The 18,703-nt window shown below is 45.4% G+C and overlaps 1 protein-coding gene across 1 annotated transcript in view; it reads left to right on the top strand.

Annotated features, from left to right (window-relative positions):
- FSTL4 (follistatin like 4) overlaps nt 1-18,703 on the top strand; it is a 1,520,806-nt gene that overhangs the window by 1,343,501 nt on the left and 158,602 nt on the right. The window contains exons 9-10 of the mRNA XM_075209744.1: nt 712-873; nt 11,486-11,620. Of these exons, the coding sequence (XP_075065845.1) occupies nt 712-873; nt 11,486-11,620 (297 nt within the window). The remainder of the gene's footprint in view (nt 1-711; nt 874-11,485; nt 11,621-18,703) is intronic.

Here is an 18,703-nt window from a genome sequence, read left to right as displayed (position 1 = left end):
GGCTGTCAGTTGTGCATCCAGTTTTGTGATCTCTTCCTGATCAGCTGTGAGATCTCTACACAGACAAGTTGAAAAATACTGATTTCTGGTACGCATATATCTGCACAAGTGTGTCCTGGTTTATGTGGGTGTCACTTATAGAACATGGAAATATTCTATGTCCTGTTACTTTAAGCTAATAAACTGCCACTATATATCTGGCACACTCATACCCTCATTATTGGGTATACTACATATATTGTGGTGTCCTCTACATTGGTTTCCTCTACACTGGTGTTTGGTCCTATGGTGGATTCCTGTGTGATTCAAATATCATATTATTATACTACACTATTGTGCGCCTCCTCCTCCATTTCTCTTTTATAGGTTTTTTCCATGCTACACCGCTTGGCAAAGAGGATTGGCAGCCACCTGCACATGGGGAGTGTGTATTAAGAAGAAAATATAGACTTTTCTTGGACTATTGGTAATTTGCTACAAGCGCCATTGTTTGTATTCTTGTTGTTTGAATATATATATATATATATATATATATATATATATATATATGTATATCAATATTATCATATGGCACATATAGTGTCAGTTTAGCCCTGTTTTTTAAGCTTGCATTATTAAGTTTGATTTTTCATAAATCGTCTTTTCATCACACTTGTGTTCTTCTCTAGTAAGTGATAAGTAATAACAGTTGTTTTTGATTTTCTTCTTTAGTTCCTCCTGTAATTAGAGTATATCCTGAGACCCAGGCTCAGGAACCTGGAATGTCTGCCAGTTTGAAGTGTCACGCAGAGGGTATCCCTAACCCCAAAATAACATGGCTGAAAAATGGCATTGATATAAAGCCAAAGGTTTCAAAACAACTCAAGTTGATAGGTAAGGCTATTTCATTACTCAGAATGAACTTATAAGGCTATGGGAAGAGAGGGAACTATAGCCACAAAGCTCAGGCTATGCTTTACAGCTTATCATGTTATTACTAGGGATGAGCGCATTCGGATTCTGGCAATCCAAACCTCCTCGAACACTGCGGATCCGAGCACTGTTCGGGTATTCCCGCCGATGGCCCAACTGAAAACGAGGCTGAACGTCAGGATCCCGCTGTCGGATCTCGCAAGATCCGGATTCTTTATATTCCCCGCTTGCCGCCGCCATCTTCACTCGGGCATTGATCAGGGAAGAGGGAGGGTGTGTTAGGTGATCATCTGTCCTGCTCTTTCTCGTGCTGTGCTGTGCTGTGCTCAGTCCAGTGGTGATGTGTCCTGTGCTCTGTCCTGCTGAGTTCAGTGGTGCTGTGTCCTGTGCTGTGTCCTGCTCAGTCCAGTGGTGCTGTGTCCTGTGCTCTGTCCTGCTGAGTCCAGTGGTGCTGTGTCCTGTGCAATCTATAACTACATTCACTGTTCCTGCTGTACTAAAAAATAGGTACTGCAATCTCAAACTACGTTCACTGTTCCTGCTGTACCAAAAAATAGGTACTGTAATGTCAAACCACGTTCACTGTTCCTGCTGTACCAAAAAATAGGTACCGCAATCTCAAACTATGTTCACTGTTCCTGCTGTACCAAAAATAGGTACTGCAATCTCAAACTACGTTCACTGTTACTGCTGTACCAAAAAATAGGTACTGCTGTATAACTCCAGTCCAGTGGTACTCTCCTGTGCCGCATATAATTTTTAAAGGCTTTGCCGAGTGTGTGTGGTTTAGGGGTACGCTCTCTTGTGCTGCATATAATGGAGTACCAAAATTTGGAGGATAAAGTAGGGAAAGATCAAGAACCACTTCCTCCTAATGCTGAAGCTGCTGCCACTAGTCATGACATAGACGATGAAATGGCATCAACGTCGTCTGCCAAGGCCGATGCCCAATCTCATAGTAGAGGGAATGTAAAATCCCACAACCCAAAGTTCACAAAAATTAGCAAAAAAAGAAAATAAAAATCATCTGAGGAGAAACATAAACTTGCCAATATGCCATTTACGACACGGAGTGGCAAGGAACGGCTTAGGCCCTGGCCTGTGTTCAGGAATAGTGGTTAAGCTTTACCCAAGGATCTAAGCCCTCCTCCTCCCCCCCTCAAAAACTTTAAGAGAGTTAAGCTGTCATCAACAACACAGCAAACAACTCTGCCTTCTAAACAGATGGCATCACAAATCCCCAAGGCGAGTCCAAGGGTGTTGGTGGTTGCGAAGCCTGACCTTCCCATCACTGTACGGGAAGAGGTGGCTCCTTCCACCATTTGCAGCATGCCCTCTGCATATGCTGGAAGGATCACCCACAGTGCAGATCCAGATTTGGATAATGAAGGTGTCAATGTTGTACACCAGGAGGAGGATATTGATGTAGCTGGCACTGAGGAGGAACTTGACGAGGAGGATGCTGATGTGGTTATCTTAAATGAGGCACCAGGGGGGGAAACAGTTGTTGTCCATGGGAGGAAAAAGCCCATCTTCATGCCTAGGCAGAAGACCAAAAAATCCACCTCTTCGGTCTGGAATTATTTCTATCCCAATCCGGACAACAATTGTATTGCCATATGTACCTTATGTAAAGCTGTAATAAGCAGGGGTAAGGATCTTGGCCACCTAGGGACATCCTCCCTTATACGTCACCTGAAGAACCTTCATAATTCAGTGTTTAGTTCAGGGACTGTGGCTAGGACCGGAAGCAGTCCAGGGACACCTAAATCCCTTGCTGCCCGTGTATCCACAGCAGCAACACCCTCCTCGTCAATTTTCTCCTCGATCTGGATTGGAGATAGTCCTGCAGGCCATGTCACCAGCATGACTGAGTCCTCTTCAATCCGGTATTTTTCCGGAGGATCCTGCAGCGCTACGCCTACTAATGCCGCTGCTGCTGTTGCTGCTGGTAGTCGGTCATCTTCCCAGAGGGGAAGTCGTAAGACCGCAACATCTTTTACTAAACAATTGACCATACAACAGTCGTTTTCCATGAGCACGAAGTACGACAGTAGTCATCCTATGGCAAAGCGGATAACTGCGTCTTTAACAGCTATGTTGGTGTTATCCGGTGTGCATCCGGTGTCCGCCATCAGTGGAGTTGGATTTAGACGGTTGATGGAGATATTGTGTCCACGGTGCCAATCCAGTCGAGATTCCACTTCACTAGGCAGGCGATACCAGGGATGTACAGAGAAGTACGAAAAAGTGCCCTCAGTGCTCTTAAAAATGCGGTTGTACCCACTGTCCACTTAACCACTGACATGTGGACAAGTGGTTCAGGGCAAACTAAGGACTATATGACTATGACAGCTCACTGGGTAGATGCATCGCCTTCCGCAGCAACATCAGCAGCAGCATCAGTAGCAGCATCTCCAAAACGCCTGCTCGTTCCAAGGCAGGCAACGTTGTGTATCATCGGTTTTAGTAAGAGGCACAACGCTGACAACCTCTTAGAGAAACTGAGGGAAATAATCTCGCAGTGGCTTACCCCACTTACACTCTCTTGGGGATTTGTGGTGTCTGACAATGCCAGTAACATTGTGCGGGCATTACATATGGGCAATTTCCAGCACGTGCCATGTTTTGGCAACACAATAAATTTGGTGGTGCAGGATTACCTGAAAAGTGACAGGGGGGTATAGGATATGCTTGCGATGGCCCGCAAAATTGCTGGACACTTTCGGCATTCTGCCAGTGCCTACCACAGACTCGAGCAACATCAGAAAAGCCTGAACCTGCCCTGCCATCACCTCAAAAAAGAGGTTGTGACGCACTGGAACTCCACCCTCTATATGCTGCAGAGGATGGAGGAGCAGCAAAATGCCATTCAAGCCTACACAGCCACCTACGACATAGGCAAAGGAGTGTGGATGCGCCTGAGTCAAGCGCAGTGGAGACTGATTTCCGTGTTGTGCAAGGTTCTCCAGCCATTTGAACTTGCCACACGAGAAGTCAGTTCCGACACTGCCAGCTTGAGTCAGGTGATTCCCCTGATTAGGCTGTTGCAGAAGCAGCTGGAGAAAGTGAGGGAGGAGCTGGTAAACCATTGCGATTCCACAAAGCATGTAGCTCTTGTGGATGAAGCCCTTCGTACGCTTTGCCATGATCCAAGGGTGGTCACTCTTTTAAAGTCAGAGGAATACATTCTGGCCACCGTGCTCGATCCTCGGTTTAAAGCGTATGTTGTGTCTCTGTTTCCGGCTGACACAAGTCTACAGCGGTGCAAAGACCTGCTGGTCAGGAGATTGTCATCTGAAGAGGACTGTGACATGGCAACAGCTCCTCCTTCATTTTCTTCCACACCTGTGGCTGCAAGGAAACAGCTGAGATTTCCGAAACGACCCGCTGGCGGGGATGCTGAGAACATCTGGTCCGGACTGAAGGACCTGCCAACCATTGCTGACATGTCTACTGCCGCTGCATTGGATGCTGTCACCATTGAAAAAATGGTGGAGGATTACTTTGCTGACACCATCCAAGTAGACATGTCAGACAGTCCTTACTTTTACTGGCAGGAAAAAAAGGCAGTTTGGAAGCCCGTGTACAAACTGGCTCTATTTTACCTGAGTTGTCCCCCCTCCAGTGTGTACTCCGAAAGAGTTTTTGGTGCAGCGGGGAACCTGGTCAGTGAGCGGCGAAGGAGGTTGCTTCCGCAAAATGTTGAGAAGATGATGTTCATAAAAATGAATTATAAATTCTTTAATCAAGACCAGCAATGGCCTCCAGAGACTACAGAGGGACCAGTGATTGTGGAGTCCAGCGGGAACGAATTGATAATGTGTGAGGATGAGGAAGTACACACTGAAGGGGGCGAGGAATCAGAGGATGAGGATGACATCTTGCCTCAGTAGAGCCAGTTTAGTTTGTACAGGGATAGATGAATAGCTTTTTTTTGTGTGGGTGCCCAAACAAACCAATCATTTCAGCCACAGTAGTTTGGTAGGCCCTGTCGCTGAAATGATTGGTTTGTTAAAGTGTGCATGTCCTATTTCATCAACATAAGGGTGGGTGGGAGGGCCCAAGGACAATTCCATCTTGCACCTCTTTTTTTTCTTTGCCAGCTCGTTTTGTGGGGGTCCAAACAAACCAATCATTTCAGCCACAGTTTTGTAGGTCACGTCGCTGAAATGATTGGTTTGTTAAAGTGCGCATGTCCTATTTCAACAATATCAGGGTGGGTGGGAGGGCCCAAGGACAATTCCATCTTGCACCTCTTTTTTTGCCATTATGTGCTCTTTGGGGCCTTGATTTTCAAACTGCCATCCTGTCTGCCACTGCAGTGCCACTGTGGTACCCCAAAGCCCTGTTGAACAGCACAAAGGAGTGCATAAATGCTTTTAAAATGCAGGGATACAAGGGGTTAATTGTGCTCCTGAAAACTTGTGCTCAGGAGTGATTGACAGGATGAGGATGAAGGCCCTGATTGGCTGGGGGAGTAACAGGAAGAGGTTGTGCAGGAAGGGAGAGAGAGAGAGCAGCATGGTAGAAGGAACAAGGGGGAGGATGTGCAGCCGAGCAGAGAGAAGATAAGCTGCTGCCAGAACTGTGACATTGCCAGCAAAGCGGACAGAGAACAGCTGGGGACATGCAGTGGGGTGCCAAAGACAGTATTCACTAACTACAGAACTCTTTTCAAGGTAAAACCTAGCCTGTAGTGTACTGCACACACCCCAGTGTCAGAGGGAAGAGTGATGAGAGAATCTATCCAAAACTGACATTGCATTCTTGTACAAGGAAGGATTGTGAGAGCTTTTCCCCAGATCATACCTATACACAGGCTGCAGGGAACAATTAAGACGGTCGTTTCAGCTATATCCTGTGTGTGTGTGTGTGTGTGTGTGTGTGTGTGCTGATATCTGGACATTATACCCTGCTGCAGAGCACATGTGCTGATATTCATTGACTGTTGAGAGAACAGCGCCATCTTGTGGCTGAAATGAACAACAGCTCTGCTTTCTACTATAATACTTAACCCTGATGGAAACCTCTGCAGGACATTGGAACACTACCCAAATTCCTGTGCACAGGTCAGCCCAGGACTGAATGGAAAATATGGTAACGTTACCGGGGATAATATTGGTGCACCAAATGTTTTAGATGATGTTAATGTTATGTGATTTACCTAAGAATTGATTTATTAATTTTGAAGGTGTGACATTCAGTGTTAGTGGTACCGCTGCAATTCAAGTTAACTCAGCAGTAGATGCTAAAAGTGGGGCGCCTGACCCATAGGGAATAGCACGGTATCCCAAACACCTGAATAAGAAGTAGCACTCTAGTGGGCACGGTAGTGACCGTAAGAGTCTTGATGGGTTATTATTGATGGTTATTGCATCATTACCAGTCAGATATTGTTAACGTGAAAGTAGTAACTGTGATTACCAGTGTGCCTTATTAGACAATATGTATTGAAGATGTTATCGTTATTCTGCCTTATACTCACCGGGCCTGAGTCATTAAGGCAAAAAAGGAGTAAATGATCTCTGGGACAAACCATGTTACAATGCAAGTGGTGCAAAAATGTATTATTTTGCACATAAGTCAAATACTGGCTGTTTTTTCATCTAGCACACAAATACTTGATAGCTTTATTATTACACTGAAATTTAAAGTTGATCTAGGACATGCCCTACCCCAAATATAAATCTGTCCCCACATTTTAAATTTACCTCCCCCTCCAATGCAACATGGTTTTGCCCAGGTGCAAATGTTACTCCTTTTTTATGCTTTGCTCTCCTTAATGACTCAGGCCCACCAGGTGTATGTTATATGTTAAATGCTATTGTGCTCTATGCTGATCAGACGCATTATTTTGTCATTACTATTGAGCTGAAGGGGTCAGTGGCGCGTTAGCTTACCAAAACTATCCTTACCGCATTCTCAATAAAATCAAGTTGTTTGACCAATCTTTGTCCCTTTCATTGAAGTATTTATCTCCTGACCACCGAATATCCAAAAGAGAAAAGAACCTGACTCGTATCTGGGGGACAAGGTAAGGGAAGGATTCCCATCAGTACTCGACCACCACATAAACTTTGGCGTCAAACCGCACAGGATCCGAGTGCATCAGGAGAGTAATACCCTCAGTGAAAAATGGATCAGCAACCGGCAGGGCCCATAACCCTACCATACTATTTCGGGGCCCCATGGCTCCCGAAGTACAGCGGGGACGACGACAAGCTACAGAAGACTTCATTCACAGAATTTGAGAACAAACTGGAATCTATGTTCCGGCTATACCCGTTGAATGAACAACAGAAAGTTGAGATATTAATAGGGCAACTCATAGGGTCGTACGCTTAGAGAAGTAATCTCATCACTGATGGATGACAAGAAAGAAGCGGCACAAGTTTTAAAAAAAAATTCCACTACGTTTGAGACAAGAACTCTTCCGGAGCTGAAGATGAAACTATATGCTCGCAAGCAACAACCGAACGAGACACTGCGAGACTATGCCCTGAGCCTACAAGAGATGCTAAGAGCCATTCAGGCAGTGGACAAAGAGGAAGTACGAAACGCGGACGAAGCCCTGACCGTACAGTTCGTAGAAGGAGTCGCTCAAGAAAGCGTTAAGATTCAGCTACGACTGATGAAGGCACAGATGCCAGGCAAAACCTTCCGAGAGTTTAAAGAGACCGCCATCGCCATTGTCGGTAACCAACGGAGAAGGGAGGAAGAATACCCAGAATTGGTGGGCTTCAGAGAAAGCGCAAGTTCGAGGGGAGCCATGGCAAGCAGCACAGAAAAATCAACACGGGCCCAAGAATCAGTAATACAGAGCGGTCAGTATCCCACTGGAGACCCAATGCAAACGCTCAAAGAGCAAATGGAGGAGCTGGCCGTCCGAATGGCAGAAATTCAACGAGAGATGCGCCAAATGGCGAGGCCAACTGGCACCCACCTACGGGGAACCAGAGTGGAGGCCCGAAAGACAAAGACCAGCCCGAGGCAGGTGGGAACCACCTCGCGGGTATGTACGGCGATCGCCCAACCAATTTGATAGTTAAGGGCGCCCGATATGCCGCCGGTGCCATGGGATAGGACACATAGAACGAAACTGCGACCAAAACGAACATTTAAACTCCGACACCCCGAGATTGAGGGCCGAATCCCGGGGCGAGCCCCGGGAATAGATCCGGATCCAGAAAACTGGAGGCCCCAGTTTATCGGACAATGTCCCACGTTACCCGTTACAATTAATGGAGTGGAGACCCTGGCTATGCTTGACACGGGGTCGCAGATTACGACCATCTGGCTACCTACATTCATCAAGTATTGGGGCAAAGAGCAGCTGTTATCACCACCCCCAACCTGGCTGCGGCTGACCGCCAGTAACGGCCTCGAGATTGCGTGTGAAGGGTATTGGGAAGTGGACATCCAGATCGGAGCAACCTTGTTGCCAAGACAAGGCTGTCTCGTCACCGCCCCCTGTGAAGGGAACATAGCCCCCATCATCCTGGTAATGAATGTGCTGCAAAGATGCCCGGATGAGCTAGTGGCAACTTTGAAGGGTAAATTAAGCCAAGCGGCCATCAGGCCTTTCAACATACTGTTCGGCTCCTACAAGGTCATCAAAAGTCTGCTGGTCCCCATGTAAAGGTTTTGGGCACTGTCAAGTGGTTTAATGTGCGGAATGGATATGGCTTCATCAACAGAAATGACACAAAAGAAGATGTCTTTGTCCACCAGACAGCAATAAAGTGAAATAACCCACGGAAGTTTCTGCGCAGTGTTGGAGACGGGGAGACTGTGGAATTTGATGTTGTGGAGGGAGAGAAGGGTGCCGAGGCAGCAAACATGACTGGCCCTGGTGGTGTACCAGTAAAAGGAAGCAGATTTGCACCCTACCAACGAAGGTTCCGCAGACGTTTCTACCGGCCAAGAGGAGAGAATGCTGCAGAATCTGGTGGAGAAGTAAGTGCAGAGAAAGTGAGCGAGGGAGTAAGAGCAGAGGAAGTGTCCCCTCAGCAGAGACCTGTTCAGTGCAGGCACCCTCCACCGTTCTTCTAGAAATGGCAGAAGAAAGACTACGACCGGGATGCGCAGGCCTGTCGGCTGCCAGAAAGGAGCATCGTCCTCAAGAAGAATAGTCGACCCCGGAGTAAGCTGAATCCCAAGTGGAAGTTGAACCCGTATGTGATTACGGCCGAACCCATATCAAGATCCGCCCAAGGCCAGACCAAGGGCCAGAAGAAACATCAAGGGATGACTGGGACGAAGAGCCAGGCGATGACGAAGGGACTTTGCCTCAGCTGCCCACTGACCCTTTCGAGCTACTGTTGGCGGTATCAGGATTAGAGATCTACTGAAACTGTTGTATATAATGTATATTAAAACTGCTGTCATTGAAAATGTTTGCCATTATAACTGTTGTAGATGTGTGATTTGAGTTGATAAAGAACAACCACCTTTATGTCTTAATGCGTGAGGACACGCACCTGAAAAAGCAGGGGTGAATTGTGGTACCCCAAAGCCCTGGTAAACAGCACAGAGGAGTGCATAAACGCTTTTAAAATGCAGAGCTACAAGGGGTTAACTGTGCTCCTGAAAACTTGTTCCCAGGAGTGATTGACAGGATAAGGATGAAGGCCCTGATTGGCTGGGGGAGTAACAGGAAGAGGTTGTGCAGGAAGGGAGAGAGAGAGCAGCATGGTAGAAGCAACAAGGGGGAGGGTGTGCATCCGAGCAAAGAGAAGATAAGCTGCTGCCAGAACTGTGACATTGCCAGCAAAGCGGACGGAGAACAGCTGGGGACACGCAGTGGGGCGCCAAAGACAGTATTCACTAACTACAGAACTCTTTTCAAGGTAAAACCTAGCATGTAGTGTACTGCACACACCCCAGTGCCAGAGGGAAGAGTGATGAGAGACTCTATCCAAAAATGACATTGCATTCTTGTACAAGAAAGGATTGTGAGAGCTTTTCCCCCAGATCATACCTATACACAGGCTGCAGGGAACAATTAAGACGGTCGTTTCAGCTATATCCTGTGTGTGTGTGTGTGTGTGTGTGTGTGTGTGTGTGTGTGTGTGTGTGTGTGTGTGTGTGTGTGTGTGCTGATATCTGGACATTATACCCTGCTGCAGAGCACATGTGCTGATATTCATTGACTGTTGAGAGAACAGCGCCATCTTGTGGCTGAAATGAGCAACAGCCCTGCTTTCTACTATAATACTTAACCCTTGATGGAAACCTCTGCAGGACATTGGAACACTACCCAAATTCCTGTGCACAGGTCAGCCCAGGACTGAGTGGAAAATATGGTAACGTTACCGGGGATAATATTGGTGCACCAAATGTTTTAGATGATATTAATGTTATGTGATTTACCTAAGAATTGATTTATTAATATTGAAGGTGTGACATTCAGTGTTAGTGGTACCGCTGCAATTCAAGTTAACTCAGCAGTAGATGCTAAAAGTGGGGTGCCTGACCCATAGGGAATAGCACGGTACCCCAAACACCTGAATAAGAAGCAGCCCTCTAGTGGGCGCGGTAGTGACCGTAAGAGCCTTGATGGGTTATTATTGATGGTTATTGCATCATCCCCAGTCAGATATTGTTAACGTGAAAGTAGTAACTGTGATTACCAGGGTGCCTTATTAGACAATATGTATTGAAGATGTTATCGTTATTCTGCCTTATACTCACCAGGTGTATGTTATATGTTAAATGCTATTGTGCTCTCTGCTGATTATACGCATTATTTTGTCATTACTATTGAGCTGAAGGGGTCAGTGGCGCGGTGGCTTACCAAAACTATCCTTACCGCATTCTCAATAAAATCAAGTTGTTTGACCAATCTTTGTCCCTTTCATTGAAGTATTTATCTCCTGACCACCGGATATCCAAAAGAGAAAAGAACCTGACTCATATCTGGGGGACAAGGTAAGGGAAGGATTCCCATCAGTACTCGACCACCACAACACTCCTAGATGGGCCACGTGTTTGTGCCTCCCACTTGTGTCGCTTAGCTTAGACATCCAGCTACCTCGGTGCAACCTTTTGGACTAAAAACAATATTGTTTGGTGTGAGGTGTTCAGAATAGACTGGAAATTAGTGGAAATGAATGTTATTGAGGTAAATAATAGTGTAGGAGTGAAAAAAAACAACAAAAATATGGATTTTCGCACTTTTTGTGCTTTTTAAAAAAAAAATCAGAACCCAAAACATGAAAAGTGGCCGTTGCACACCCCTACTTATTACCCATCTGCTGCATTACAGTGAAATGGACAATCATGTCTCTGCTAAAGCATGACTTCCAGGCTCCGTAGCTTGGAAGTCTTCACTTGTTCAGCATTGTCTAACAGCAAGTAGCCAGTATATTTTCCTATGTTCCCTTACCCACAAATGATGTACTGATTGGGATTACTTTTTTGTTATTACTTTTTTCCATAATGTGTCTGCATATTATATATGTATATACTATTATGTTTTCAATTACATAGTGTTGCCCTATTTGCTGCTAAAATACTAATGGTTTGTACATGTAACTATGAATAAACAGTTGAAATGTCTTTATTTCAGCCAATGAAAGTGAACTTCACATTTCTAGTGTTCGTTACGAAGACACCGGTGCCTATACATGCATTGCAAAAAATGAAGTTGGTGTGGATGAAGATATATCCTCTCTATTCATTGAAGATTCTGCCAGAAAAACTCGTAAGCATTATTATTTTACAAGATTATCACCAGAGCAGTAGATTAAGATTCAGCCTGTTAAACTTAATTTACATTTATATAGTCCACTAAATTAACAATGATATTGTTATAATTGATTAATACCAGGAATGGAATGTTAATAGCACAGGACTTATTTTAAATACACATTTTAAGACAATGTATAATAAAAAAAACTGGTAACACAAAGCTGTAAAACATGTGGTAGAGGCATGTGATTTCACAGGTCATCAGAATAGAAATACACTCAATAATTGCCAACCCGTGAAAAAAATTTCAGGTAGCAGTAGAGATGTTTGGATAATTGTAACATTATAGTTGATCTTGATTTTCAATGTCACCATCACATGTTTACTAAAATAGGCTATTGATGGGCTGGGGAGGGGGACTAGGGGGAGGCAGCAACTCATGATGACTAGTAGTTGATTGTCAAAGGATAATCACAGCTACGGATAGTTTTTCTCCTGAACTCTATGGAAGCTTTGTACAGAAATCTACTAGATATCATCTTGTATAAGCTTCTGATACAGGGCAAAGACCAATACAGCCACATAAGCTCTGCATAGTTTGAACACTGCTGAAGAAAGCCCCTGCTATTTTCACTGTACGAGCCCTCATCTTTAAAAATAAGAGTGGCATGAAGTTACCCTCTTGCCCTTCGTTGCTAGCCATACCATATTTCCAGAGCACTAACTTCCCAGTAACTTATCTAAGTTGAAGAAAAACTACCAATATTAATCCCATTTCCAACATTAGCCATGCTTTATTTACACCTGTAAATTTAAAAATGTAAAATATGTATCTAATGTTTGGACTTTGGAATTTGCTTTTTCTATGAATTCTCATTTCTTTTAAAATTAATTAGTGGCCACCTTGCTTTAGAGACAGTAGGCCTGAGAGTCATTAAGGCACATATCTGTGTTTTTTGAGCATCTTCTCAGCAAATTCATTCTGCGCAAACACAGAACAGGTTTTAAAAAAGGATTAATACAGCCTATGATTTAGGGGAGTGAATGGGTGGGGAAGGGGTGGATAAAAGTAGGCAATGTACAGGTGCAGGACACATCCAAGTCTGCTTCCATTGCACTGAGTGCACTGGTTTCAGCCGTAACTTCTGCAGCTGCTAGGGTCTAGTTTAAATCCTGTTGTCTAGTCTGGCTGCTTTACAGCTGCTGGGGCTGGCAAGTAAGAACCTACCTGCAGCGTCCTGTGTAGTAGAGCAAGAAGTGATTTAAAAATACACTTGTAGTCCACGAGAAACAGATCTTGAAATGTGGGGTTCCTGTAATAATGTATGTGGAAACCACGCTGCGAGTTTAGACTTAAACGAATAAGATACAAGGAAATCGCCTCTTTCTGCATACCGAAATTTCCTCATCTTTCTGTGTTAGTTTATTGTAATTTCTGTTCATATGCAGTTGCTAACATACACTATTATACTCCATGCATATTTTAGGCTATTGGTTATATGTTAGACAGACTGGTTCTTAAATGTTACTCAGGGATAACTGGCCAAAAAGATCATTTCATAAGACTACCGTGGCTCAGACTCCTAGGCACCCTCTCTCTAGGTAACCAATGGTCCCCAGTCAACAGGGTCTATCATCTTACCACCTATCACAAGGTAACTACCACTCTAATATGCCCCCATTAGCTTCATCACCGTGGAAATAATAAGGATTATATAACCAGTGCTTTTGCACTGTAAAGGGAGATCTTGTTTCTATGGTGACAAGGACCTGCGCTTCCGTCACATGATGTGTTTTAAGGATTTCTACAGCCTTGTATCTATACATCGACTCTCTTCTTCTGCCATCTCCTGAATAAACTGCATTTTGTTTGCTATGAATTACCTAGGGGATTTTCAAAGAACCCACTAGGACGTACGGTTCTCACATGTGGTGGCATCAGTGAGATCACCTAGTGCACAACCGGACACAGACCTTCGGCGCCAACAAAATTGCTAAAGAACAGCACAGGAAAAATGGCTGGACTAGAAAAGGAGTACAAAAAGTTGTGAAAAGGACATTTACAATGGATTTGTAGAGGGAGAGAAATTGCGGTCCCAGGAGGTGTCACATAGAATGTGTTGGTAGCCAAGCTGCTTCAATGGGAGCGAGAGCATCCAATGGGTCAATCTGAGGAGGATATGGAGAAGATGTCGGGGACAGCGGATGGGACAGGAAATGCATCTGGGAGCATTGTGAACTCAGGGTAATCATTTATGACCCAATCTGAACAGATGGAGGCTATGTTAAAGATCCTGGGACCTAACTGTAAGTACCATGAAAATGGAAGCAGTAATGGAAGCAGTACTACATGTGCCGGTGCGGTTGCCGGAGAGGACTCCAGAAATGATGGAGACTGTGAACAGCCGACCCTGGTTAGGATATCGGGATCTGCCAACCTTTAATGAAAATACCACGGACATTGACACACACAAGTTATTGAGAACATGATGGTGGTCCATGGTATCATAGTACCCACTGTGAAACATAAACTACAAGCTACCTGGATTGTCCTGTTTACAGTAGTTCAGAGACAGGGGGAAGTGTATTAGATCATGGCATTAGACGTAGCAGGTAATTGCACTAGAAATTACCACATTAACCAACTAAAACCATATGTCAACCGGGTGGTATGGTTTACCCATGGAAGTCCCCGAGACGGACAATATTCCTGATTTGTGGGCAGAGACTCAAAAAGACATAGGGGTGAAGGCCGCACATTTAGGGGAAACGTTGCAGGAAACACAAACCACCCAGATGAGAGACATGTTGGAAGCACAGGAATCGCAATTTACCACCAAACTGGGTTGCACTCATTTAGTCTCTCACCGTGTCAATACGGGAAATGCATGACCCATGAGACATTCCGCGTATCAGGTACCTCAAGTGGTACTCTCCATGATGCGGTCAGAGCTCAGTAACATGCTAGCCATGAATGTCATAGTCTCATCCCAAAAAGGATGGTACCACCTGCTTATGTGTGTACTATAAGCGGTTGAATGCAGTGACAGTGGTGGGAGTACACCCCATGCCTAGAGTTTATGAGCTCTTAGACAGGCTGGGAGCGGTTCACTATGAGAACAATTTGTAGATCACGAATCTGGGTCTTAGTCCTGTTTGCTCAGCAGTACCATATCACCTAGAACACAGAGAGAAAAAGAAGTGTATTGGAGGGGCACTCCTAAGGTCAATATATGAAAAAAACTATTTATTTTATTAGGTATGCATTAAAATATCTGGTAGGACAAGAGCGAAATAATTAAAATACAAAAAAGATGAAAAAAACAGTGTACAAGTGAATTAAAATGCAAAATAGCCTCTGCTACTTATGAATGCTGCACCTTATTAAGTGCAAAACATTCGCCAGCTATATAATACAGAAAATGTCTATGAGATGTAAGTCGCATACTTCTAGGAGTATGGAAACACCCGTAAGAAATGGGTATGATAAGCCAGCTGTTACCCTGCCGGGATGAGAGCTAGATATAGGTCTGAAAGTACTGTTGTTAGTCAGGAATTCCCATAAATAATCTCATTAGTAGAGAGCCCCTATCAATCAGCGGTGATATAAGATGGGCCAACGGATAGGAGTCAGCTCCCCGTGATCGCGGGTATATGTGAAATGCCTTTCACATATACCTGCTGATTGATAGGGGCTCTCTACTAATGAGATTATTCCTCCCTGTTCCCACATCCAGGTTCCGGTCCATCAGGTCCAGATTCCAGTCATCTATTTCAGTACAGAGTCTAGTCCAGCATTCTTCCTCCTAACATCCAGTATACAGGATTAGAGCAACTCTATGAACAAGACATTCATCCGGCCTCCCAGTTTCCACTACATTCCTGTCACAGCTTGTCCCAATGGTCCCGAGATGGATCCCAGAAACCCTATTGTCGTGACATTGCATCTTTGCAAAGGGTACTGGAAAATTCCTCCTACCAAAGAGGCACAAGAGCAATCTGCTATCATTACGCCATTTGGGCAATTTCAAATTCAAAGTAATGCCCTTCGGTATGATGAATGCCCCAGCCATATTTCAGAGGGTGATAGATGATCTGCTAGATGGGTGTCAGGAATTTGTGCAAGCATATTTAGACAATATTGTTATCTTCAGTGTCTCATGGGAAAACTCGTTAATACATATCCTCCATGTGCTTAAATGCATACCGTACCTTGACTGATCTTTAAAATACCTCAGGCACTGTTAGGAACCCCTCCAGCTGGCACAACACAACCCGGAATCTACTCTGCCAATCAGGTGTTCACTGGAGCCCCTGATGGTGGGAACAGACTGGGCCGCAGACTGACAGACGGTCGTGAAGTGTGTACCGGCTGGGGAGAACCCAGGCAAGAAGAGTCAGGTCCACGCAGAGGTCAAGGGCCGGCAGCAGACAACAGTATCGGTAAACAAGCTGAGGTCAGGGGTCACAGGCAAATAGCAGGACCGGTAAGCAGGCCAGAGATCAGGGTCACAGGAAACACGAGCGAAGTCCAATGCAAAGCCAAGGGTCATACACGGGGAGTCAGTAGTTGTATCAGAATACAGGAACAGGAACTAGCAGGTCAGCAGACTGGAGCACAGAAGCTATACCCGGCAGTGAGGCTGCAGACCTCACTGCCTTAAATACTAGTGGCCACCAATCAGAGCCTAGCTCTGAATCACACACAGCCCCCTGCCTGATTAATGTATCAGGCATTAATCAGCCCACAGGCTTGTTAAATCAAGCCACAGGAAGTCTTACCTTCTGCGCATGCGCGCCCCGGCTTCCTCCGTTGCCGGGACGCAGCGCAGGGCACAGAGCTTCCGACTGTTGCCTTGGCAACGGTCGGCCAGGATCCGAAAGTGACGCCCCGGTTGTCAAGGTGACGGCCGGGATGCCAGAGGGGGCCAGAAGCGAGCCGCGGCGGCTGTGAGTACCGCCGCGGCTCGTGACAGTACCCCCCCTTGAGGAGGGGTTAAGGAACCCCGACATCCAGGTTTCCTTGGAAATTTTTTGAAAAACTCCTTCAATTGCTTAGGGACATGGAGTTGTCTCCGCGGAACCCAAGTCCGCTCTTCTAACCCGCGGTTCCTCCACTGTACCAGGAAGTGCACCTGCCCTTGCACTCTTTTGGAATCCAGAATCCTTTGGACCACATATCTCCGTGGTCCATTCGAATTTCTCCCAGGCACACTTGGAGATTGGCTCGGATACAGTACAGGCTTCAACAATGAACAATGAAATGTGTTGGGGATCCTTAACGAAACCGGAATTTTTAATCTGAACGCTACGGAATTAACTTTCTTGATAATGGAGAATGGTCCAATGAACTTAGGGCCCAACTTTTTGCAAGGTTGTCTGAGCCTGATATTTTTTGTAGAGAGCCATACCTTCTGACCCACCTTGAGAGAGCAAATGGTACGGTGGCGGTCAGAATTTTTTTTTGCAGCAAATGAAGCTCGTCTCAAAGATGAGTGTACCTTCGTCCAGATAAGTCTGAGGTCCGTGGCAGTGGAGCGGATCTCCTGGATACCAGCAGATTTGATTGAGTATAAGGAGTTGGATTTGGAGTAAAAGCCATAATTGCAAAAAAACGGAGAGACTTTGGTGGATGAATGACATGAGTTATTACAAGCAAATTCCGCCCAGGGTAACAAGGAGGACCAGTTATCATGGAATTCTGATGTGTAGCATCTTAAAAATTGCTCTAAGGCCTGGTTAACCCTTTCGGTTTGACCGTTTGACTGAGGGTGGTATGCGGATGATAAACTGATTTTAATTCCGAGTAGGGTACAGAAGGATTTCCAGAACTGTGCAATGAATTGTGATCCACGATCAGAAACGATATCAGAAGGAAGTCCATGGAGACGGAAAATATGCTGTATGAAGAGAGTGGCTAGATCTCGAGCAGTAGGAAGTCGGGTTAATGGAATGAAATGTGCCATTTTGCTGAAGCGATCTACCACAACCCAAATGGTATTATGTCCCGCAGAAGGTGGTAAATCAACGATAAAGTCCATGGACAAATGTGTCCAAGGCTTTGCAGGAGCAGCCAACGGAACCAACTGATCGACCGGGCGAGTCCTGGGAACTTTGTTTCTGGCACAAACTTCACAAGACAAAACGTGACTCTTGACGTCGGCAGACAGTGATGGCAACCATACAGTACGGGAAAGGATTTCCAATGTTTTGAAGACTCCAGGGTGTCCAGCAGACTGACTATTGTGTGCTTCGGTAAGGACTGCCTTTCTTAAATGAACAGGAACAAACAAGCATCCTACCGGAGTATTGTCAGGAGCTAACCTCTGGAACCTTTGTAAGGTACAGCTCAAATCTTGAGTTAATCCGGCGTGGATCATAGACACAGGAACAATAGGTTCTGGGCTAGTGACCGGAGCATGATGTGCCAGGAAACTTCTGGACAGGGCGTCCGCTTGAATATTTTTAGAACCAGGACGATAGGTGATAATAAAGTTAAACCGAGTGAAGAACAGAGACCAACGAGCCTGTCGGGGGTTCAGACGTTTGGCTGACTGTATATACTGCAGATTCTTATGATCCGTTATGACGGAGATCTGGTGTGCAGCGCCTTCCAACCAGTGTCGCCATTCCTCAAAGGCCCATTTAATTGCCAACAATTCTCAGTTTCCCACGTCATAGTTGGTTTCCGCTGAGGAGAACTGACGGGAAAAAAAGGCACATGGATACAAGCGGTGAGTCTGAGGATCTTTATGTGACAAGATGGCTCCAGCACCGACGTCAGAGGCATCTACCTCAAGAATAAACGGTACCTTAGGGTCCGGGTGTCTGAGGACTTGAGTGGACACAAAAGCTTTCTTCAGGGTTTTGAATGCAGTTATTGCCTGTTGTGACCAAACAGCTGGATCACCTCCTTTGCGGGTCAAGGTGACGATAGGAGCCACGATGTCAGCCAAAACGCCAATAAATCTCCTGTAATAATTAGCGAATCCCAGGAACCTCTGGACCACCTTGAGGTTATTGTATTGTACCCAATCCAGGATTGCCTGGACCTTGGTTGGGTCCATGGAGAAACCTTCTGAGGAGATTATATAGC

The sequence above is a fragment of the Mixophyes fleayi genome, chromosome 4, assembly GCF_038048845.1.
Source record: "Mixophyes fleayi isolate aMixFle1 chromosome 4, aMixFle1.hap1, whole genome shotgun sequence".
Taxonomy (NCBI): domain Eukaryota; kingdom Metazoa; phylum Chordata; class Amphibia; order Anura; family Limnodynastidae; genus Mixophyes; species Mixophyes fleayi.
This window is presented reverse-complemented; position numbering and strand designations above follow the sequence as displayed.